This window comes from Triturus cristatus, chromosome 4_1 (assembly GCF_964204655.1).
Source record: "Triturus cristatus chromosome 4_1, aTriCri1.1, whole genome shotgun sequence".
NCBI lineage: Eukaryota > Metazoa > Chordata > Amphibia > Caudata > Salamandridae > Triturus > Triturus cristatus.
In genome coordinates this window covers 1,113,619,509-1,113,645,597 of record NC_140585.1, presented here as the reverse complement: position 1 = coordinate 1,113,645,597, position 26,089 = coordinate 1,113,619,509, and the positions used below count along the sequence as shown (strand labels likewise).

At 45.6% G+C, this 26,089-nt stretch overlaps 1 protein-coding gene across 1 annotated transcript in view; it reads right to left on the bottom strand.

Annotated features, from left to right (window-relative positions):
- COG5 (component of oligomeric golgi complex 5) overlaps nt 1-26,089 on the bottom strand; it is a 1,436,183-nt gene that overhangs the window by 160,157 nt on the left and 1,249,937 nt on the right. Inside the window, exon 18 of the mRNA XM_085654126.1 lies at nt 21,064-21,301. Within this exon, the coding sequence (XP_085510252.1) occupies nt 21,064-21,301 (238 nt within the window). The remainder of the gene's footprint in view (nt 1-21,063; nt 21,302-26,089) is intronic.

Sequence of the window (26,089 nt, the reverse complement as noted above, 5' to 3'; positions counted from 1 at the left end):
GCACACTGGACCGACTTCACACTCTACGAAGAAGACTCCGTCTCCAAAATCCTATCAACCTTAAACCCGAACAACCACTTCAACGACCCACTACCCTCCAACTGCCTAGCTGCCGCCGCTCAATCCATTATTCCTAGCTGGACTACAATAATTAACGCCTCTCTCCGGCAGGGATCGATTCCTGACTCTTTGAAAGCTGGCCATGTCATCCCCATATTGAAAAAGCCGTCGCTGGATCCAGCCTCCCCCGACAACTTCAGACCTATTTCCAACATCCCTCTCTTAGCTAAAGTGTTGGAGAAGTGTGTGCAACTGCAGCTAAGTCAACACATCAACAACTTCCACCTACTCGATGACTTCCAATCCGGATTCAGACCAGGACACAGCACTGAAACCACCATGCTCCACATCGTCGATGCCCTCCAAGCCCTTGACCAAGGCAAAACTTGTCTCCTAATCCTCCAAGATCTATCCTCGGCTTTCGACACAGTCAACCATGGAACGTTACTCGAGCGCCTCCAGCTCAGGATGGGATTAGATGGCTCTGTCCTAAAATGGTTTAGATCCTTCCTCCAAAACCGACCTCAGAGATTCCTAATCAACGGCAACCTGTCCGCTCCCTCTCCGGTCACGGTTGGAGTCCCTCAAGGATCAACGCTGTCCCCCACCCTCTTCAACCTTTAATTAGAACCGCTTGCCGAAGTCCTACGCAATGCAAATATCTCCTACCACATGCACGCTGATGACACTCAGATCTATATCAAAATCTCATCCCTCGAGTAGATTCTCTCCCTGAATGAGACCCTGAAGCTGACCGTTCAATGGCTCGCCTCCAATCAACTCAAACTGAACGCAAAGAAAACAGAATTTCTTCTAATCTCCCCTCCTAAAACTGACCCTGAAATTCAGATATGGATTAAGGCCATCACAGCCTTAAATTGCCCACCGACCATTGTGGACTCGGCCAAATCACTGGGAATAACCCTGGACTGCATCAACTCGATGGCCAAATCAGCCAGATTCCACCTGAGCTACCTATGGAAACTGAAACCGTTACTTGACGCTCCCGACCTAAAAATGGCTGTCCAAGCACTAGTCATCTCTAGGCTGGAATATGGCTGTTCTACCCTCTCTGGCTTACCCAAGATCTCCCTGGCACCCTTAAAATCTTGCCTCAATGCGGCCGCCAGACTTCTTACCGGCACAAGGAAATTTGACCACATTTCTCCACACCTAAAAGCGCTGAATTGGCTTCCTCTCGAGGCCAGAATACAGCTTAAGCTGGCATGCACCACACATAAGGCATACACTCAAACTCCCCTGCATATCTTGCACAGAAACTTGTGGTATCCGGAGGAATCAGAAACGTACGGTCCGCCAGAGACCTCCTACTCCAGCCGGCACGCTTTCGGAAAAAAAAAAAAAAAAAAACTTACAATCGGGCTTTCGCTGGGGCCGCACCACGAATATGGAACTCTTTCCCACCCGCCATCAGAAGAATCCCCTCGCTTGCACGCTTCAAAAAGGGGGCCAAATCCTTCCTTATGGGCAAATTCCTCACTTAAACTTGACCTTCAACCGCCACAGAGACCCTGATCAACTCACGGCTTTTGCCTCCCTCTGATGACCTACCCACCCCACCATGTAACCTGGGACCTTGTCTTGAGTAACTGTAATGTAAACTGTACATTGTTATCCCTCCATCCCTTATGTACCCGGCACCCTGCCCCCTCCCTATTGATGGTATACTTTATTACTTCATGCCTTTTGTACAACTCTATGACTCTGTAAAGCGCTCTGATACCCTAACTGGTCAAGTTCGTGCTCTATAAAACACAAAAATAAATAAATAAATAAATAAATAAAATAAACCTCATGGAGGAGTACGATCCCTGCTACATGGAGGAGGTGGGGATCTCCTATTTTCCGGTCGCTGATGACTTCTGTGACACAGTGGATGTTCCATCCACAGAGCGGTCTTGGACACAGTGGCCCTCTTGAAGATGAAACTCCTAGAATATACATAGACAGAAGTGCCTAAAAACTCTGCCAGTGAGGGAATACCTCCCAAAGACTTCGGCCCCATTACCTCCAGGGCTGCTCACTGTTAATCCCTATAAGAATCCGCGCAAATGCCCTTGGCTCTTCGGTGTGGACCTGGGCGCATTACCAAGGCTCAAAACAGCATTCCTTGGGCATTCAACCCCCCAGGATCCAAACCCCCCTTACCCGGCCTCAGATGGCTCCCATAATGGATCCAATGGTGACTGACCATGAGAGGCCATAGCAACCGACGAACTCTTCGTCAATGGGGACGTGACCCAGCTCAGAGGCATCCTGTGGGGCGCGATCAGGTATGTTGGACCCCAAGGTGCTAATGCTTCCTCGCTGCTCTGAACGGGCTCGAGGGGACAAAGTGGTCTCTTATGTGGCGGGCAGACTACGTAAGCCACTCGACCACGTCAGAAGTCGCCTTAGGGCGGAATATCTCTAGATGGTAAGGTCGCCGCTAACCCAGATATTGATGTCAGAATGGGCACCTTTCTGGGTAAATACATCAGAGACCCTAAGAAGGGTGTCGACCAATCCCAAGCTCCTAGATATCACAGGTCCCCTAACAAAGATCCTCGATATGGAGGTGGACGCCAAAGCCTCTGGAGTGCTAATCTCCCCGGAAGTCTTGTCTGGGTGGGCCCCGTGGGCAGTAATTTTCTAAGGCAATGCCAACTATGACATCTCTACTGAGAGGCGCAGGTCATTTCTCATCAAGACTGATCCAAAATTAGGGGACCTAGCCATATCAGAGGCCGGCAAAGTGGTGCAGGGCTGGCTCTTTGGCGATGCTTTTGTCAAACATCTTGGCAAATTTGTCTCCACCTTCAATTCACTGCACTAGGCCCAGTCCTCAACTAAGAGAATTTGCAATCCCTGGGTTTTCACTGGGGCCAGTTGCGCCCAGTTTTACACCTCAAATAGGGGCCAGCCCTCAAAAAGAGGCCTGTGACAGAACTCATCTAGTTTAGGGAACTTCTACTCGACCAGATGCTACCACTGACGGATAGGCACCCGCAAAGGTTCCAGAGGTGGAGGCACATCCACCACCGTCAACGGTTAGTGTACATCTTCTTTCACACAGGTATTTGGGGGGCCATTTGGCACACTTTTTAGACAGTTGAAGAAATCTCACATTGGTTGCCTAGATTCTCCAGACCATATCAAATTCTATGGGTCCCCTGTCAACCCGGTCCACCTTTACCACTCTGTTTTCCGGAGCATGAGACAACTTATTTGCCTGGAAATTCAGGAACTCCTGTCCAAAGGGGTCATTTTTCTGTCCTGACCCCACCAATCAGGGTTTTTTTGAGCAAGCTTTTTCTGATAGACAAGAGGGATGGGGGTCGATGCCCGGTAATAAATGTCCAGAAATTCAACGAGTGGTTGGTCTTCCACCACTTCAAGATGGAGGGCATCCACCTCCTTTGCAACCTTCTGAGACCAGACGACTGGATGGAGAGATTGGATCTCAAGGACACATACTTCATGGTCCCAATCTTCCTTCCATATTGTCTGTTCTTACGGTTCAAATGGGACAGTCAGACATTCAAATTTGCCTCCCTCCCCTTCGGCCTGTCATCGGCCTGCTGTTGTTTTACCAAAATCCTCAAATCTGTGATCGAATAGCTTTGGACATCCGGGATTCACATGATCGTCAACTTAGCTAACATACTGCTGATTGACCAGTGCCCTCGGGCACTGTCAGGTCACCTGCGAGAACGGTGGATCTCCTTCCATCTCTGGGGTTCATTTTAAATGGCAAGAAATCAGCCTTGGTTCTTTCACAGAGACTCATGTTCCTTGGCTTCGTGATCGACCCAGTAGTCACCACTCTGACTACCATCCAAGAAAATGGCCAAGTCCGGTACAAGATATGCAGAACACTTTCTAAATTGGAAATCCCTGAATGTCGGATTGCAAGGGTGGTTGGCTTCCTTTCCTCTTCGATTCAGGTAATATTTCCGGGCCCTACAGGTCTGAAGGCTTCTCACTTACATACTCTTAGTTTATCCCCCTGTCACAAGAGCCTAGACAAGTTGCAGTGGTGGCCTGGAACGAGAGGGCCATCTTCGGCTTCCGACCAAATCTCGTTATCACGTCCGACGCCAGCAGCATTGGCTGAGGAGCACGCTACAGGGAATTTACCACAGGCGGGGAAGGCCTCCAAAGAGCAATCCCTACACATCAAATACCTGGAAGTAATGGCAGGTGGTTCGCTGTGAAATGTTGGACCAGGGAACGGGCGGAGTGCTGTGTGCTTGTCAAGATGTGGCGGCGGAGATTCGGATTCCGTGGGGGTTGAGGATGTCCACATTCTACATTTTTTTAAGCCTCTTTGGCCAAGGAAGGATTGGCTTACAGATCGGTTAATACCTTCCGGTTGGTGATTTTGAGAGAACAGACTTGGTGGTGTGGACCCCGGTGGGTGAGCACCCTCTGGTACGGAAGTTTATCTACCTCCCCAACCAGGGCCCCGTTACTCGGTCCTTAGGGACATCATTAAGGTACTGAACCTTTTTACATCATGACCCAGCAACAAGTACCTTTCATGTAAACAACTGTCAGCCAAACTGGCCACCCTTTTATGTTTGGTTTCGTGCTGGAGGGTCTCAGATGTCTGAGGCTTGGACATTACTGGCAGAACTTTTACTCCAGATGGGGGTCACGTTTCACATTTCTAGACGCACAAAGTGCAATTTCCGTTTGATCTGCTATCGGGTCTTCCCAGATTCCCCGAAACTGTATATGGTGCGTTGTATCAAAGAAAGAAGGCTTTAACTGCAGATCTACAACCCCAGGGGAATGACAAATGCTCATTGCCCGGCAAAAACCATTCAGGGCAGTCACTTCTCCCACCATTGCAAGATGGGTCATTCAGGAGGCGGGTATCAATGCTAGGTGTTCGGTGCACATTCTACCAGAGGCGCTATGCCTTCGTCCTCAGCGCACGCTTGGATGATATCATGAATGCCGCGGACTGGTCTTCAAATTCAACCTTCAAAAGGCTCTATTTCAAGCCTAATCCTCATCTCCGGGTCCTGATATAGAAATAAACTTTTTTCTAGCTATTTTAAAGGGAAGTTTTAACTCTATAAAGGACTTGGAGGCGAGGATTAACCCACCCAATGCTATACCATTGTCAACCAGACTAGTGGATCTGTTATGAGATGTAGGGAATATATTTACTTTCAATACATGTACATGGTTAAGCATTTAGGTATGTTTATGTTGTGCGAACATAATGTTTTTCCTTTAATTGTTCTGTGTGAATTTCTAGTTTCATGCTACAAGCTAGCTATACCTGCAGGTTACATTCGTTACCTGTTGTTTATTGCAGGTTCGGGGTCTTAAAAGGAGTAACACCTGCCAAGTCCGGCTTCTGTTACAGGAATAAAGAGGGAAAGCAAGAAGCGACTAGCAAGGATATAGACCGTCCTATGCCATGATTGGATGACTTTTTGAACACTGATCTTACCTTTCCCCAGTGTTTCTGTGAAATGTAGTTTGATATTTTTGTTACATATGTTTAACTTGACTGCTGCACAGAATCCTTAATAGTATTTAAACTTTCCTTTAAGATAGCTAGGAACATTTTCGTTCAGCACTCCATGAGAGTGCATGTATTTTTTTAGCTTTCTCCTTTGTGTACTACACAAGTCCCTCCCTAATCCCAAATGTTGTATTTTTCCCCACTCCTCTCAGTTGGTCTGCAAAAGCACAGCACTAGGGGTATTTTTGCTGGGGTAAAACTGAACAGCAGACTTTAAGGGTTGCTTTTGTTTTATCTCCTGCATTCCACATATTGCATAAAATCACAAGTTTAGACACATAAGGGCTCTTATGGCACAGAATGAAGAGCCATCTGCTGCACCCACTCGCCAGCATTGGAGGCACAATGTGTACTTAGCATGACACTTCTTCTGGAGGCTCATAAATCTACTCCCTGGGCTACTGCAGATGACAAATAACCGAATCCTATGGTAAGTTACTTAGGACTCGGCAAGTATTCCCTTTTACATTCTAACACTTCCTTATTCTTTTCACATTCTGTTCAGAGTTTCCTGAGTGAAAAGTATTTGGAAAATAAACCACACCATTTATTAAGCTTAAAAACAATTAATTAAATGTACAGTTTTGATATACCATAGTACATGTGTTTGCTTTTCCTCCAGTAATTTGATTATTTTTTTCTTTTACCTGTTTAAACCATATTTGAACAGAATAAAATTGGCAAAGCCAACAGCTCAGCACTCCTATTATAAAGATGAGACCTACTATCTTTGCTAATCTATCTTTGCTAACACTTGACGTGGGCTTGAAAGGGTTAAAAAAAAATGTATATCTTATCAACTGAAAAGCCACATATTCATTTTCTTATAACTCTGGCACAGTTTGATGAATATGCCTATACAGGGCAGACACATGGGACCTGATTACGAGTTTGGCAATGCTGCGCTGGGTGTGCCCCGCCGCCGCACGACCAAACCCGTGGTCAGGCTGTCCACCAGATTACGAGTATTTCTCGTGTATGACAGGCTTTTCTTTTACGTTCCCACGTCAGTGCCCTGAAAATGGGTACTGCAATGGGAACGCCAAAAACAGTTAAAAGTCCATGCCGTGCAGGAACTGTGGTGCACGCATACAACGGGCAATGTTGTGCCTCCCTGCATGCACACTAGGGCGCAAAGGCAACACCCCTTTGTTTCTTCTCCGCCACGGTGTCCATGGAGAACGAACCACCATGAAGACTGTGGCAGAGAGGAAATGTGTAATATTAATATACTTGGCTGGACCACGGTGGTCCCGCCAAGCATACTGGGGCCTCCTGACTGCCGCAACACCGCCTGTCGATGGCAGTTCCTTGACAGCTTCGACAGGGCAATAGCGGTCCAACTGTCCTAATTGTAATAACGCGGTCAGAAGACCGCCACCGCCGCGCCCGCACGAGTCTGACGGTTCATGGACCACCAGATTCGTAATAGAGCCCTAAATATGTTCAGATTACTATCTGCAGTTTAAAATTTGTGCCTATCCATAACGAGGGAGCCCAGTTGAATATGAGGTTTTGGAAACATGTTTATTTGCCAATAAGTTTGGCACTGTGTGATGAAACTGCACAAAATTTGGAAGAACCTAGGAAGGATTTGTTGTCTATTGTTATGCCAAGTTTTGTGCCATCCATAAAGGGGTGGAACTAAAAGATGGGGGGGGGGGGGTTACATAACATTTTCTTTTCCTTGTAACTTTGGCGTTTGATGAATCTGCACAAGATTTGGTGGGACTTAGTACATTTAACCTTCTTTTAGATTTTCTTTTACGTTCTCTACATTTCCTTCTCCGTATCTCTATTCATATCTATCTCACTCAAACTTTATTTTTTCTGCTTCTCTTTCTATAACTACATCTTTCTCTTCTCACCTCTTTTTATCTTTTTATTTCTGATTACCTCACCTTTCTCCATATATTTTATGTCCCTCCCTACCTCACATATCTTACTATATTATTTCTATCCCCATCTGCTTCTATTGCATATGTATCACAATGATCTTGTCTTTAGGTCTTTGCCCTTCTCCTGTATCATGCAATGCCCAAATTCCCTTACAGGTAACGTGTACCCTTGGAAGTTCACACAGAAGATAAGAGGGACAAGGCAGGGGAAGCGAAAATAGGCGAAAATTATCATTTTTTAACCAATGGAAAGATGGAAAGCCTCCCAGCAACACTTTGATTATTACCGTTTGCAGCAAGAACACCAGCAATGAAGGGGATATATTTGCGATCACAAACATTCAGCAATGAAGGTTGCAATTTCAAGTGCTATGTGCATATGTCTTATTTTAATTATGTACTAGTCCACTAAACATTTACCAAGTCACCTTTAGCATGTTTTCCTATATTAGAAGTAACAAGCTGGTAAACACTGAACACATAACATTTTATTGTAAGTAAAACAGATCTAGAGCCAAGCTCAAAGAGAAATGGCTTCACCAATGCTTGATCTAGCTTTCTTTCTGTGCTACTGGGCTCACGGACAATAGGCAGCTTGAGCTTTCTGCTGTTAGTGCGACCTGTTTCTGAATATTTAACATATGATACAATATTGTTGAGCATCAGGAGGTCTCAAAGGAGCAAAAAAGTAATAATACATCCTAAGTTGTTCCAAACGGGGTTGGGGGAGGAAGCTAAATATTTCTTGCCAGCGCTCCACAAATCCTTAAGATGTCACTGCTTGGGACAGCTGCTGACTACAACTCAATTGTACTGATCCTGAGACTAATTCTTTACACCACACGAGTACCACAACATTTTTGATTGTAGACTGAGATCTTTGTAACAATTCTGCAGATTACATCTTTAATATTAACTGCTGACTGACTGCTTGCACTGATAGGGATCACAAAATACTCCCAAGACATCAAGGAGGCCAGAAGATTGTCTCCAAATTCTCTTAGAAACGGAATAATTGGTCTGGCTGGGTTAAGGCCCCTGCTGCACCTCCTGCCACACATGGGTGGAACAAAATGAAATTGAACCAAGCATATTGTACATTGATACCATACTCTGCAAGACCAAACAACAGCTAGTCACAATTTAAGTATTTCTCTATATGGTGAAATGATGTAGCCTCAGAAGAAGACCCAAAAGCCAAAAATAGTGCCAGACCACAATGAATTGCATATCATAAATGTACTTTATTGTAGCAGAATAGTTCACAAGTTATGATTCATTTATACAAGAAAGTTATGGCTATACCTCATGTGAAACACCTGTAGTTCTGTAAATAATATATCCATGAAGCCTACCAGTTAAACTATTTAATCATCTTATGCCGTTTCTCTCTATTTACATTTATATCTGAGGAGAATATAATTGGCAATGCAACGCAACAAAAAGACATTGCTTCTCTTTTTGGCAAGAAATATGAGTATTCAAGAAAATGTAAACAAAGATGTAAGAAAATAGCAGTTATACCGAACTGAAGAAGAATTACTTAGTTTAGCACAACTGTACTGTCTTCCTACATGATATTTACTCACCTTCTTTCCATATGAACTTTAATGAGAAAAGGCTGGAGCTGTTACCAATATGAACATTAACTTTGGCACTGTGCAAATGAATATACAGTGCATTATTTTCCTACCTAAAACAATATTATTAGTGAACATAAGCTGACCTTGGGTATAAATTATTATGTGCATTCTGAAATTGCAAGGTCATCCTTTTGATTTGTTCCAACATCAGAACTGGAAAGAGTGACTCATTGTTACTAATAGGACGGTGTTAAAAAGAGAGGATATAGCAGGGTTTTGTCAAGGGACCGATTAGATGGTCTGGGAGAAGATTAAAAGAGCAATCATTCTGGTTCATATGCTAATATGACTACACCATTAATGCTAGTTTTTAGATGTTACATGGCTTTCAGAATCTTCTTTAGGTTTCGCTGATATTGTACTGTACTGTTTGGCAGCATTAATATAGCGTATACTACTTCCCCTATGTGGAGCGCTGAAGCGATTGCCTACATGAGTAACATTCTAGACCATGTAGGGTGTGTGGTTGAAAGGATGTTGTTTTTGTTTTGATCCTACGTAGAAAGTATTGCCCTGTCATGCGTGATGACCACCTAGGTGCATTTATCGTGTTATGGGATGCAGCATGTAGCAGTCTGTTTGATGAAGAAGTGTAAGAGACCGACGTGCAGTTGTATGGTTTTCGGCAGGATGGTGGCCTTTCAACAGCTCTGCCTGTATCTTTATGGTATTTCATATGATACAATGTGCTTATCTGGTTATGCACTGGATTGTCCAATCTGAATTTTTGTGTATAGTTGTGGTACTGAGTTAGCATGGTTGGAGGGAGAAAGAAGTGGAGAGATCTGTTGGGATGGACCTCTTTTATTATTATCCCACAGCGGAGTGTCTATGTGAGATGTATAGAAGTGATCAGATTGTATAGGTATTTGGGACCTGCATGGAATTAACTATATTAAAGTCCTGTAAGGTGTGACAGATCTCTGCAGTTATTCCATGCCTGTTCATTCGGTAATGTTTGGATGTACAGTGCAGGAGACAAAACCACCATAGAAGATATGTCTTATGTGGATTTAATATGTATAAGGTACAATTTGTTTTTCACCGCTTCATTTTGTGGTTTTAGTATTATTGTGGGCCATGATTCCCACATATGGAAGTACATAATTGTATAATGCCAGGGCGAACCATAGGTCAGCCATATTTTTGCTTACCTGCATGATAAAAGCAGATTGGTGAGGAAACAGTCTCTCCTACAGAGTTCTTATGGTAAGGTGACATGATAATAAGTGAGGCATGCTTAGAGCACAGTTATCTGTTAGGTTTGTATGGCTTGAATCTAGCTTATAGATATCTCGTGTTTTCATTGGGAGGCTCAGGAGATTGCAGAATACCTTGCACATTGCCCTTCTAGCTATAGGTAGCCGGTGGAGCAACTGCAGAACTGGTGTGGACTTGGGTGACGGCAGTGAAGAAGCCTTGCAGCAGTATTTTGGATGGGTTTTACTTTGCGTATAATGGATGTCTGCGTATAATGGATGAAGGTGTGCCAAGGTATAAGCTGATGACATATTCAAGCTTGGAGATTACGAGTCTGAGGATGGGTTGCAGTTTATGTTGGAACAGAAGGTGACATTCTAAACAATAACCCATTCCATACTTTCTATGGAACTAAATAGTTAAGGCTTACACATATTTACAGAAATGTTATGGTATCGTCATGCGGTTCATTGGCACTTGTTTATGAAAGAAAGCTTATGGGTTCCAGGCGATGTCACTAGCTCCAGTAGAGTCATATGGTAACCATCCCCCCCCCCCCCCCAGAACAGTCAAGGCTATTATTGCCCCAGACGGTTCCTCCCAGACAACTCAACGCCATGATGAACCACACAAGTGTCCCCGTAGGTGAATCAGCTTCAAGATGCAACTCAGGAGTTCCCCATCAGCCATTCAAGTCGAAAACACAATACGCACTAGCCATACCCAGTCATAGGCCAGTCAAACCTATGATGTATGTCAGATTTCTCCATGAGAGCCATATCAATGCCATAAAGGAACACAAATATTCCACTATGCCAAACAATTCAGTTATACATGTCAGTCAATGCTATGATGGGCCCCAGCACCCACTACACGCCGGCCATCCTATGAGATATGCATCAGATATTATTACAAAGGAGAGTTCATGCCTATAAGCACGGTGTGACCCGGATGTATTTCACTGGCTATAGAATGGCTTATTTTACCCCATGAGCCCTGCACAGGGCCATCAGCATCATGATGTGCCTATGGCATCATGCTTCATGGGCTATTCACTGAAATGATGCACCGCCAGATTGGCCTATCAATGGGAAGGCATGCCCCATGCTCTCTCCGCATAAGCCAGTCAATGGTATGATATGTCCAAAGGAGCCCCATAATAGGTGAGTAAACAACAATAAGTGGCCAGTGCACTTGCCTTTACCAAAGTCTAGTTCACTACCATCAGTGCAAGCTTGGATCAGGTGTATATGGAGGTTGATCTCTTGTCAGGAGAAAGCTATGGAGATGTACAGTCTGAGCAGGCTCTAGATATCTCTCCCTTTCTAAAGTGACTCAGCACTTTCACAAACAATGTGGGCTGCAACACTAGTGCATTAAATAGGCAAGTACTGACAGATACGGAGTACCTGCACTTCTTTCACTTGAACAGGAGAGGACTAGCACTTCTCAGCAGGGGTGCAAAACTTTTAATAACAGAGTACCTGCAGTTCTCAGTACTCAGCAAGTACTCTACTTTAGTGAGCATCTGCACCTTTACATTCCCATTTAGGCACTATGCAAAACACTGCCTATTAATACAGTGCTTGGACTAAGCAGCATTTTTGTAAAGGCAGTCCAAATCTTCAGAACAATTTGTGAACATCTGCAAAATATATTACTAATTACTAATAAAATTACTAGTAGAACAAATATAAATCATTCATTGATAACTTCAGGTGTGTGAGACAATGACAGTGAAATTACATATCAATGTTCCTAATTTTATGAAAAATATAATGAATCAAACTACACTAACAGGAAAAAACTAAATTTATTTCTAGACTTCCTCAAAAATTTGAAAGCAAGCTGAAAAGATATGTATGGACTCTGTAGTCCCCATTCGCCTCTCCTCAGCCCTTTTTAGCAAGCTGCTGAAATTAAGGTCTGGTTCAGATCATATTTGTAAATCAAGGCTCAACTATCCTTACAGAAAAGCTTCATAAGTGATAACGTCATTTACAAATTGAACAAGCCCAAAAGTGGAAATGGGGTTTATTTGAGCATTGGCTTAAAAAATACAAGTTACTTTCCTCCAGTAATACTCTTTCTGCAGGATTCTCTCTCAAACCAATGATTTCTCAAGTTTTAAATACTCCCAGGTGTCAAGAATACTTTCCGCAACAGCTTCAGTGTGCTACGAGGCGGTGCCATCAGATTCCATGACAGCTCGGTCCCACCTCAGGAAGTGATGAAACAGAGCTACATATAGGTGCCACCCCTGCTCACTGAGTTTATCACAGATAATTTCCATGCCCTCAGACGCAGAGCGACTGACAAATTAAAATGTAGACATCATGTAGAATCCAACTTGGGACTATAAAACTTACAAGAACTTAACACCATGGAATGGAAGGGTGGACGGGGAGTGAGTAATCTACCATCAGAGGATCCACCAGAAAGCATGCTACCCAAAGGTGAGTAGCTTGTTATTCTGATCAATAATTTCAACCGCATATTTCTCACCTTTTAAACTAATACCAAAGCCATACCCATCAAAGATGGTTAGAGGAGTACATCTGGAAGTCACAAAGAACCAAGCAAGTAAAATTGCACTCTTATGGACCTCGATACAGTACGGATAGACAGACAGACATCTAGCAGCTTCACAGATATCCAACATCGGATGGTTTTTAGAGAGGACCATAGTCACAGCCTTCGCCCTGGTGGAATGAGCTTAAAGGACCACAGGAAACTCTTTTTTTAGCCAAAGCATAGCACAGCTTCTTGCAATGGCAATCCATTTAAATAATGTCCATTTCTGAACTTGCTTTCCTTTTATTGCACCAGCAAAACAAACAAAGGGTTGATCGACCACACAATGCTCCCTAGTCCTGTCAATGTAGAAACTGAGAACCCAACAGGTACAGCCTCTTATCCTCCTGAGTGGGATGTGGGGAAGGGAAGAACACTGAGAGCAAGATGGACTGCACAACATAAAAAGGAGATATAATTTTTCGCAGCAAGGACGTCGAAGTCCAAAGCACCAACCTGACAGGGGAAAAAGTGGTATACAGCAGCTGCAGAGACAACACCTGCAATTCACTGAAACAATGAGCAGAAATGATGGCAGGAAAGACGAATGATCTTGAAACATCAGCATCATTGCTGGAATGTCCCAGACTCAGTAGGGATGCAGAGGCCCTTAAAGCCACCAAGACGGCGCTTAAAAAGGGAATCCTCTCCTCTGCGCAGTCTGAAGATGGGATTTCAGCTCACTGATGTGGAGAATTCCAGGGTGGACAGTACCAAAACTGTTGCTTTCAAGTGGTCTGAGACATTAAGGTATGTCAATGCATGTATTCCTGTCTTTATAAGTAAGCCATGATTTTTGTGAATACCCTGGGGGTTGAGGTAAGGCCAAAGGGCCTGATAGTGAACTGGAAGTGTTCCAATCCCACAACAAACTGGAGAAAACACGTGTGGGACTGCAGGATCAGAAAATGAAAAGTAACCATCCTGCATGTCCAAGACAACCATCAAGTCTTCTTGATCCAAGCCCATCAGGATATGAGCCAATATCAAATTATATGGAACTTGTCCTTCCATGTTGAAGGTATTCAGAACCCTGAGCCTCAAAATCACCATCAGACTCCGGTCCTTCTTGAGGACCAAGAAGTATTCGGAGTACCAACCTGTGTTTCTCTCCATCTAGACTACAATTTGATCGCAAGCTCAGCAAACAAATGTCTGAACTTCTCTGGATAAGATGGAGGCATACTCGGCCAATGTTAGGTCGCAAACTGGTGGAACCTGAGTAGGGTGTAGACAAAAAGGCATAACCAAGTTGAACAACTTGAAGAACACACTGGTCGGAAGTAATTGCATGCCAGCCAGAGAGGCAAAAATCGAACTATGCACCCTGCTGGGCCCATATGCCAATGAAGAGAAAACTAAAAGTGGTTTGGCAGAGGCTGCAGGTGATGAGGTAGAAGATAAAGAGACTACTGCATCCACTGGTGGCCATAGCCTCTGCTACCCCAGCTCCCATTGGAGCCACAAAGAAGCTGTATAAGTGGTGGGTCAGTAGGCAAAGTGACTGGAGTACCCCTGGAAAAAACAGTATTGTTGGTCGAACTGACAGGTGAAGAAGCGAAACCGAGGACTAGGCAGTAGCCCAGCTGACTTTAAAGGGCTCTTGTGCCCAATCTACATTCACTCTGAAGAATTGGCTCAATCGCATGGCATATTCATCACCAATGCCTTGAGATCTCCAATTAACATATTAGCATGCATCTCAGCTGATACAGTCTCTAGTGTCCATATTGTGTCCATATTCGTATCTTGAAGCATCCTGGCCTTCATGAACAGTTTGAGCAAAGGAATCTCAAAAATCATCAGGAAGAGCAGGCAAGATCTTGCTCATCATGGCCCAAAGTGCATGTTCCTAGCTGCTCAAAGAACAGGTTCAAAGAGCTTACGGCCAAACTTGTGGTAGAAAAATATTTTGCAGAGAGTGATGCACTCTACTATGAAGCAGATTGGTTGCTGGCTAGGCTGAATCTACCCTTTGACGAATGTGTGACTATAGAGGAGGTGCGCCCACTCGAACATGATGCTCAGAGGTACCCCAGAATAGGGTATCATTGCTGCATTACAGTAGACAGGTATGAGAACTGTATGCCTTGTATAATGCATGGGATATACGCATTAATCAGGCAGGGAGGAGTTCTCAAGCCCTGAAGACCGTAGGCCTGTAAAGATCCAATAATCAGAAGAGACATGTTGGTAGTCATATGTGAACCATTATTCCTCACCTTTGAACGAGAAGATGTGTTTTTAGTATATACCAGAGTACTTACAAATAAAAGGAAATCTTTTAGGTATTCCCTTAGGTATTTTTAAATACTACATTTGGACCCCTTGATTGCCTTGGATAAAATATTTAAGAACCTTGTTTTTGGTCTAGTCCACCAGAGTGGTATTATCCTACTCTGGTGTGGGGGTGTCACCAAGAATAAAACATACCAAGTTGTGGGTGCGGAGATCTCTCAAATGTATTTTTTGATCCCTCTAAGTTAGTTTTTATTGATTCAGGTGTAAATTTCACCATAGTTCATTTAGCACCCTTGACCCTGCTAGGTAAGTCGCACCCCCTCCGCACAGCACCGCCTGTGTGTCCTTGCCCCAGCTGCGTCTGCTGAGGAAGTTCGAGGCCCTCCTCCACCCGCACGCTACCACCTGCGCCTCATCCCTGGTGGCCAGTGGTAGGCCGTAGGTTTGTATCACCATCTGTATCTTATTGCATTGCCTTTATTGTTATTTGGTGTCTGTGACTGCTGTTGTCTGTCTTTCCCCGGTGCCAGTACTTGGTCTATGTCCTCTTTTTCCTTCTATTTCCCTCGCTGCCCCAGTGTTTCTCTGCCCGTTTTTGACTTCTGTTCCTTTCATTGCCCCGTAATTTTGTGTCCGCTTTTGCTTTCAGTTCCCTTCGTTGCCCCATGTTTCTCTGCCCGTTTTTGCCTTCAGTTCCCTTCGTTGCCCCGTGTTTCTCTGCCCGTTTTTGCCTTCTGTTCCCTTCGTTGCCTCGTGTTTCTCTGTCCGTTTTTGCCTTCTGTTCCCTTCGTTGCCCTGTAATTTTGTGCCCGCTTTTGCCTTCTGTTCCCTTCATTGCCCCGTAATTTTGTGCCCGCTTTTGCCTTCTGCTCCCTTCGCCGCCCCTCACTGCTCCCGCTCCAGCCGCTGCGACCTGCCCCTCTGACTGCCCATTCGTTGCCCCTGCCCAGCCTCCCAGCTGCTCCTCCCTCCCACCTCCCCATATATGGCGGCCGCGCGCAGCGGGCGCGCCTAAGGCAAGCCCACCGCGCCTGGACCGCGCCCAGCGCCAGAACCCCTGGTCCCTGCGCCCACCACGACGACCGCCGCCGCTACGATGCCAGCAAACTTCACGCTCTCAACTCCGGACGGACCCACACCTGCTTCAAAGCCGCCCCAAAACGCACACAGGGTCACTTCACCGGCCGGAACTGCAGCTACACCAGCCTCGGAGCCGCTGAACCACCCGCCAAGAAAGGCCACAATCACCTCCGATGCATTCTACTGAACACCCGCTCCGCACTCAAACATGCCGTCGTGCTCTGGGACCTGCTCGACACTTCCTCCCCGGACGTAGCCTTCCTGCCAGAGACCTGGATGAACAACTCCTCCGCACCAGACATCGCCATTGCCATCCCAGACAGCTACAAGATCACCCGCAGAGACCGACAAGATCGCCCGCAGAGACCGCCCCAACGGAGTCAGAGGAGGAATCGCCACCGTCCCAAGAACAGCATCAGGGTCTCGACCAGAACCGGAGACATTCTCAGCACCGCCGGACACATGCATTTCCAGATCCACACAGACCCCAACGGCACCCTCGTCTACAGACTCCCCGGAAACTGACTCCAGTTCAGCGACTCCATCGCCGACTTCATCTGCACGCACGCCCTGACTTCCACCGAATACATCCTCCTCGGAGACCTGAAGACCTTGAGAACAACAACGACAGCAACTCCACCACCCTGATAGATAACCTCGCCAACCTTGGCCTGAAGCACTACCCACTCTGCCGGCCACACGCTCGATCCAGTCTTCCCCTTAAACTCCAAAGTCTCCTTCAGCCACACCACCGAACTCCCCTGGACCGACCACCGCTGCATCCACTTCACCTTCCAGAAACCCACCACACACCACCGCACCCAACAGATCCCCCGCCGCTGCTGGAGCAAAGTCACCGAAGACCAACTACACGCAAACCTCGCTCTCAGCCCACCCGTCCGAACCCTACAACACCGACGACGCTGCCCACAGCCTCAGACGCTGGATTGACGACTGGGCCAACACCCTCGCCTTGCTGAAAAAACCCTCCTACAGAGACACCAGCAAGCGGGCCAGCTGGTTCACCCCAGAACTCCTAGCCTCCAAGCGAGCCTGACGGAAACTAAAGAAGAAATGGCACAGTGAGCAGACTCTGGACAGCCACGCAGTCCACAAGTAAGCCACCCGCAACCACCATCACCTCATCAGGACTGCCAAGAGGACCTCCTTCAAAGACAGCCTCGACAACGATGCACACAATAGCAAGGAGCTCTTCAACATTGTGAACGAACTTTCCAACCCCAGCTCCAACACCAACGACATCCCGCCGTCGCAAGCCCTGTGCGACTCCCTCGCCGCTTTTTTCCACCGCAAGATAGCAGACATCCACGACAGCTTCAACACCCAGACAGCCCCAACAGACATCAACACAACAGGCTCTCCGCACACCATCGACCACGACCCCCTGCTAGCCTAGGACAACGTCAGCCTTGATGACACCATCAAGACCATGAGCACAATCCACTCCGGCTCCCCGTCAGACCCTTTCCCGCACCACATCTTCAACAAAGCCAGCAGCTCCATCGCACCCCATCTGCGCAACGTCATCAATCTCTCCCTCGAGACCGCGACCTTCCCAAGAGCAGGAAACACGCCGAGATCAACGCCCTACTCAAAAAACCCAAGGTGGACCCAAGAGACCTCAAGAACTTCCGGCCCATCTCTCTGCTTCCGTTCCCGGCCAAGGTCATCGAGAAGATCGAACAACAGACAGCTAACCCGATACCTTGAAGAAAACAGAAACCTGGACCCTTCCCAGTCAGGGTTCCGCAGCAACCACAGCACCGAGACTGCCCTCATCGCCGCCACCGACGACATCAGGACCCTGCTGGACAGCGGTGAGACCGCAGCCCTCATCCTCCTGGACCTCTCCGCCGCCTTCGACACCGTCTACCACCGCACACTACGTGCACGCCTCCACGTCATAGGGATCCGAGACAAGGCTCTGGAATGGATCACCTCCTTCCTCTCTGGCAGAACCCAGAGCGTCCGACTCGCCCATTCCGATCCGAAGCCTCCGAGATCATCTGCGGCTTACCCCAGGGCTCTTCCCTCAGCCCAACACTGTTCAACATCTACATGGCCCCGGTCGCACACCTCGCCCGACAGCACGACTTCAACATAATCTTCTACGCCGATGACACTCAACTGATCCTTTCCCTCACCAAGGACCCCATCACCGCCAAATCCAACCTTCACGAAGTAATGAAGGATGTCGCCGACTGGATGAAGATCAGCCGACTGAAGCTGAACACGGACAAGACGGAGGTCCTCATCCTCGGCTCCAACCCGTCAGCTTGGGACGACTCCAGGTGGCCGACGGCACTGGGGGCAGCCCCAACACCCACCAACCACGCACGCAACCTGGGCATCATCCTCGACTATGACCAAGCAAATCAACGCCATTTCCTCCTCCTGCTTCAACACCCTCCACATGCTCCGCAAGATCTGCAGGTGGATCCCGACAGACACAAGAAGAACAGTCACCCAGGCCCTCGTCAGCAGCAGACTTGACTACGGAAACGCCCTCTACGCGGGAGCGCGGACCAAGCTCATCAAACGACTGCAACACATCCAAAACGCCTCTGCATGACTGATCCTCAACGTACCACGCCACCGCCACATCACTCCCTACCTGAGAAACCTGCACTGGCTCCCCATCAAAAAGAGGATAGCTTTCAAGCTCCTCATCCACGCACACACAAGGCACTCCACAAGACTGGCCCAGCCTACCTCAACAGATGACTTTCCTTCTACATCCCCAACCACCAGCTCCGCTCCGCCGACCTCACACTCGTCACCGCCCCTCGCATCCGGAGAACAACCACGGTGGAAGATCCTTCTCCCACCTCGCCGCCAAGACCTTGAACACCCCTCGACTGAGCCTACGACAGACCCAAGACCTGCTGACTTTCAGGAGGCTACTCAAGACCTGGCTGTTTGACCAGCGCCTTGAGACCCTCGCGGGTATGTAGTGCGCTCTACATGATTGATTGATTGATTTGTGATTTCTTTGTTTAATTAGGAGGATGTGCTTGGGCTCTTTTCATTTGTTGCTCCTAGTGTGAATGCGTAAGGCTCAACCAGGTCAGCCGACAGTGAGGGTGGCCAGCAGAAATCCAACTAGAGATAATGGCCAATCAAAACGGCTTAAAGGTGCGCTAGAGGGGCCTAGAACAAACTGGAATAAATGCAGTTTTGTTTCCTTAAAGGCCTCTATCTGCTGTGGAAACTTTAAATAGGGTTCGACTCCGAATGTCAGCTGCACAACTTCTCCCTAGAATGGGAATAGTAGGACAGAGGTGAGTTCTGCCTGTCCTTTTTGCGCTTGTGTACGAACTAGTCTGTTGAATTCATCCTGGATTTACCAGAGGCAGGGACGGTCACAAAAAAATTAAATGATAACACAAAATCCTTTTATTTTTCTGTGACTGGCTCTGACATGCGTGTAGGATGGGGCCGGGCCATGACAGGCAGGTGATGGGCACTTAGAAGTGTGCATGTACGTTTGACCAGCCATCCTAGGCCGTCCAAATAGACATGCACATTTCTATTTCTCCAACCCAGCTCTGTTCACAGCACGGTGGGAGAAAAGCCACAGGTTACAAGGCAGTGTCTGAGCAGCAGAGCAGGCTGGCCAGACCAATCCTGGTACAACTCTCATAGCATGAGAACAGCGTCTGGATTTGCTGGGCTGCCACTGCCTTCCCAGAGACTGCTGGGAGATCACGGAGGTGGTTGTCGGAGTCGGAAGCAGCAAGAGGTACGTTTTAAAAAATTATTATTTTCCTGTCCCTTACCCATCCCTCTCCCTCCGCCCCCACACCTTCGTGCTGTGGTGGCTGCCACTGACCAGAGGACTGCAACTAGAAAATGTTTTGAGGTCTTAACCAGGACTAATTCAGCGTCATTTGCTCTGTGACATAGAACATAGCTGCACACTCTCAGATGGCCATCTGATGCATTAGGGATCCTTTGTCACAGATCTTAAAGTTGTGTTTGTAGTCTTCAAGTTGTGTTTGTAGTCAAAGACAGACACTGGTCCATGACTTCCACATGTTTTTTTACAGGCATGGTACAGTTTAAAACCTGTGACCTAAGGGGGGTGCATCCTTACACACTGTGAAAAAAACATGTTTTGAAAACTCTGTAAACCGAAAAAAGTTGAAAGAAAAACTTCATCTGCATGTACAATGGCATCTATATGCGGATCCGTGTCATGTCAAGATATCAAACAGAGTCCGATGGTGCCACTTGCCAGCGCGAAGAGTTACAGCAGAAAGATTTCCAGATGCATACTGACTCTTGGTAGATTCAAAAAGTGAGTAATCTGCATTTAAAAGTATCTATCATAAAAGTGATCTACTCTAAACTCGCTTAAGCATTTCCACCGAATAAACAAGTGAGTCAAAGCTCATTTACCATTTGTGCAGTGCTTAGGCTGTGGGGAATGGTAACAAGCGAAGGTGAAATGTAAAATGGCAAAAGAAAGTCATACTATATGAAGGAGAGCAAAAATCAACGTCATCTAGGTAAAAAGGAGGTGAAAGAATAAATGTCAACCAGAAGGCGAAACTCAGCTAGTTAAAAGAGAAGAGAAGAGGGAAGACTGGGATGTGAAGGGCACTGAAATGATATGAGATTAATTGAGAAGTCTTTGGAGAGGCAAGTGGATGGATCTGGTGCTGCATTAGAAGAAAGGGCAATTATTGAATAATTTGAAGGAAAAAAAAAATCAATATTGCAATACAAGTATCCAATAATACTGAGCCCTGGTCACTTGACAGCAGAACAAAAGCATGTTTAATCAATGAGTATCTACCTGTGCGAAGTCTGCCGCAAGTCGCATTTTTCCACCTTCGCCAAGGGGCCTCAGTAGACTGGCATTGCGAATGAACACTTCGATTGCTCTCTGGGCAATGGCTTCGGTGTTGTCATAGACAAAGTCGGAACACTCGAAGTGTCTGAAGTAGTCACTCATAACTCTGGCTATGAAACCTTGCAGCTCTTTCATATACAAGGAACAAGGCACATCTGGCCTTCCCGAATTGGACAGCTGTCTGCAAAACATAAAAGAAACAAGACGAAATGTCATGTAAGGCATAACTGCAAGTAATAGCATCGTAAGTCACACAAAAAGGCCAAGTAAGAGAAGAGGGTAGTTATTACATTACGGAGGGCCCTGCTGGGCCCAATATTGTCGCCCCTATTAAAAGTTGTTAGAGCTCCTTCCAACAATCTCATATGGGTGTTAACCCCTTTGTGGCTTAGAAACAAAGATGTCAGAAACTCAATCTAAACACCTACTGGCAACTTTTCATTCTACCGAGCGACGCTTCTTCAACTCAAATCAGGTAGGAATTTGATCTGGTCAAGCAATCTATCGCAAAACAAGGCGCTTCTTAAAAGTTGTTTTTAATGTAAAAGCTGCCCAGGAGAGCTTGCTCGGCCACTTACTATGGAAAGAATTGGTCAATGGCTATAGGAAATCAATGCAGAGTACTTACGGAAGTGCATAAGGAACTTGCAAATTAACCAATTGTGGGATCAGCAGACCACATTTGCAGTCTCCGACAAGTATGTTAAACGCTTCATGCGGAAGTTAGCCCATTTTGAAGGCAAAACCGTCCTTGCAAAGGGCTCACTCACGTGGGTTGTTATTAGATCTTATTAAGCTCTTAGACAACCGTCTTACCTAGGCACTTACTATGCTAACACCTTGAAACTGAGAATCATGAAACAGCCTCTAGGAGGCCTCCCAACCTTAGATCATCACCCAAACTGGATAGCGACAGGATAAGACAGCATTTGAAGATGGTGTTCCCGAGCGCAAGAAAGCATTGTGCACATCATCTGCTCGGCTCTTCTCCTTCAACGTCGGCGCCTACTACAGCACCATTTAAATGTTTGGGAGTAGGAACTTGTTGCCAAGCCTTTATAGAATGCTCAAGTGGACAAAACAATGTACGGCCTAATGCGCAAACTGTAACATTTTTAACTTTTCAGAGAGGAAACTACAAGCTTTTTAATCAACTTTTTAAGAACTGCTGCACTTTAACCTTTTCATGTTTACTTCTTTTTTAATTTTATATATAGACAAAGTTTCATGTGATGATAACAATTGAAATATCACATTGAAGCATAACTTACAATTTTATAGCAATTTTAAAGAAATCATGGAAAAACATTTTAATGTGATAAATGTTTTATGACTATTTATGTAATGTTTTGTATTAACCAAGCATTAATAAATTTGACTTTGGTTAATTATTAGCAGCTTGGCCCAGTTGGTCTCCCATGCAAACTGCCAGTACTGGAACGTACAGACTGGGGCACCAAATCGGGCATTCGAGAACCTGATGGCCTCACCAGTTGCATGAGCACCAGGCGGGAATCAAGATCTGCACCACACATCATCCCTTTCTTAAACAAGAACAACTTTATTAACCCCAAAGAAGCTAAACAAAGCAATCCACTGGTAAGAAATATACATTTTACACATGTATAGGTTAATAATGAAAAAGATTTCAATTAGTAAGACATAATCTTTCCAAAATGCTGACTTGTTCTGCACTTATTTTCCTCCTGCAAGTCCTGCCCGCTGGGTTCTGTCTTTCATACTATTACCTTCTCCTGTTCCCTGTCTTTCCTTTCAGAAGAAGAAACGTCTGTTACTAAAGCACCATTCCATTACGACAGAGCCAGAATGTTTAGTATAGCTGTCAAAATAGTAAGGGCATAGTACCAACACTTCTCTGAAGGTAGAAGATATTTAGTGCATGTGTAGATCCATTTATGGTGCCTTGGCTGCACCAACATGCATGTGCACATCAACATACTTAAATATATTATGTCATGGCTCAAAGCTTGAGAGGTCAAGACGTCAAGACGTCCAATGCTAAAGAGTTTTTTACAGTCAAACTGCACTTGGCGATATTTGAAATTTTTGCAATGACTGCTAGACAGAGTTTCTCTTGCCCCTGATCCTACTTCACAACCACTCCTCCTCTCAGAGGAAATGAACCCCTACACTGTTATGTTCTACAGCCATGGGTTTGGGCCTTATAATACTAATGTACGTTGAACCTCATAAAAATGTTTTAAAAAAATTAAAATACAATAGAAATACCCCCAAAACAATCATCTCTTTTTTTATGAAATCAAGGAATCATGCTAAGAAACTTTCCAAGATGATAACCCAATACATAATTCTCTTACTATTATGAAACCTTCTTTTGACAAATGTAACACAATTAAGGCAAAATATCGTTTGTGTATGAATTAAGTATTCAAAATATGTTATACCGCTGACAGTGCAGAAAAGCCATCTCCAATGAGCAAAAAGAGAGGACTTTGAGAAGCGGATCCTACCATCAAGATTATTAATCACTCGGTTATTTATCCTGGCTACATCATTTCATTCCACAATGCATGTTTTTGTAATGCTCAGGTCCAAAGATCATTTACGTACGGTCAAATACGACAGTTCAGTAGTTCAAACAGGATTCTTTATGTTTTCCTTACCATCTGAACTGCATCACGTACACATTCAAAGAACCATAGAGATGCATGGGATTATCATAAAGGCAAAAAAGGTGGTACTGATCATTCAATACAAAAACTAAAAGGAGACTCACATCATCTGCAGCAATGTCGAACCCAACAGCCACCATGATGGCAAATATATAAGCACATTAAGCAATATATCTTGATTAAACAACGTACCAGCTTTTATTTCTGCAAACTTTAAAATAAGAGGTGCTAGCCCCAAAGGCACAAACATCGGATGTTATATGAGACAACAGCTCTGCAAACCTGTCAGCATATAAACCAAGTTAAGTCCTTTTCCACTTGTGCTCTGCTTCCACGTTATTAGATTGTGACCCCCTTTTGTGTTAATTCAATTAAGTCTTATCAATCAAGTTAAAATTTGAAGTAAAAGTATGCTGTAGGGTCTCTAACAAAGCTTCCTTTCCCAAAGGGCAGAAGGTATGGCATCCCTAGACTTGGTATCTTATCACAGGGCCGACCAGTTGAGGTACACGTGAGAGGGGATGCATGAAGAATCAGAAATCCAGTATTGCTTCTTCAATTGACCATGATGTTTTAGCAAGTCAGTCCTTGTGGGAGCTGCCATGGACTAAGCGGAGTGCAAGAGGAGCAGCAGTGCTAGGGTCTGAGGTTCTAGTTGCATCTCAGAGTCTGGGATGCAATCAGTAAGAGGAAGGGTTAGATGAGTCCTCCTAACTCCATCTCTCCTCTCTTTGGGAACTCACATTTCCAGCCCGGAAAGTGAAAGGTTGCAGTACACATAGTTACGTCACCGGGCGTCACATCCCTATATGGAGTCAGGGTCCTAAAGAGGCTTGGTTACGTTCGAAGAACTCCCACAAACAACAAATATAGACAAACATGTGTTATTCAAAGTGTGTCGGGTCTTGAGGGCAGCAGAAGTTATCCCTAAACTGAATTTCCAGAGCTACTGGGAGAGAGAGAACTGAATATCTCTTTAGTGACAAAGACTGGGCCAATATCTTTGACTGTATGTCAAGGCGAGGAACTAACATCGACAGAGTGAAGCCTGAAGCTACTATACAGGTGAAACGATTCTCTAGTCAGGTGGCATGCATTCAATAATGACTGATCTAATCCTGTTAGAGAGGATGTGGAGAAAGAGGTTTGATATCTCACAATATGTGGTGATGCCCTAAAATAATCAGCTCTGAGCAGGAGGTCCTAGATGACGCCATCCAAATCAAAGGTCTTATGGTGCCCTCTCTGGCTCCTAGTATCTTGCTGAGTTGGAAGCCCAAAGTGAACTGAGGACCTGTGAAAGGCACCAGGAATCTGGTATCAGTCTTGTTACTGGAGGCTACCAAACACTGCGGCGATGTGGCTAGACTGGTTCGTTTTGGGAATGGAAAAGAGTTCCTATAATACTGCTGGCAATAAGAAGGACTGTGGTAAACAATGGAGCTCATTGTTGGCGTTCCTCTCGGGTGACTAGATTAATCTTCCAAGGAGTCTGAGAGCACTCAAGATTGTCCAGACAGTGAGTGACAATGTACAAGTTACTTACCTTCAGTAACGATGTATCTGGTAGAGACGATTCTAGCCGCAGATTACTTAACGTAGAATTATCCCCAGGCGTGAGACTGGACCTGGAAAACTTTCTTGCCCAGCATCTCTGCGCGCCGGGGGGGCGGTACCACGCGACTCCGCCCGACGTCCTCCGCGGGCGTGACATCAGCGAGGTCACATAAGCCCCACCCCAGCACGCTGACGTCAGTTTGCTTCGGAGAACTTTTCCGCGCCACAACGCGGAGCCATCACAACAAAACTGAGGAGAGCATTGGAACAGTGTGCGAAAAAAACAGTGAAACAAAATAGAGAGAAACAAAAGTTGAGAAACATCACCAGGTGGCACCAAGGCAACATCAGCAGGCCAAGAGTAGAGCACCACTCTAAGGAACAACTGTGCAAGCCAAGGCAAGAGCCCTCCTGGAGGGACAAGCATGTGAAAGGAGAGAGAGAGAAGGAGAGAGAGAGAGAGAGAGAGAAAGAAAAAGAGAGAGAGAAGGAGAGAGAGAGAGAGAGAGAAAGAAAGAGAAGAGAGAGAGAGAGCAAGAGGGAGAGCAAGAGGGAGAGAAAGAGGGAGAGAAAAAGAGGGAGAGAGAGAGAGAAAGAGAAAGAGAAAGAGAGAGAGAAAGAGAAAGAGAAAGAGAGAGAGAGAGAGAGAGAGAAAGAGAGAGAGAGAGAGAGAGAGAGAGAGAGAGAGAGAGAGAGAGAGAAAGAGAAAGAGAAAGAGAAAGAGAAAGAGAAAGAGAAAGAGAAAGAGAAAGAGAAAG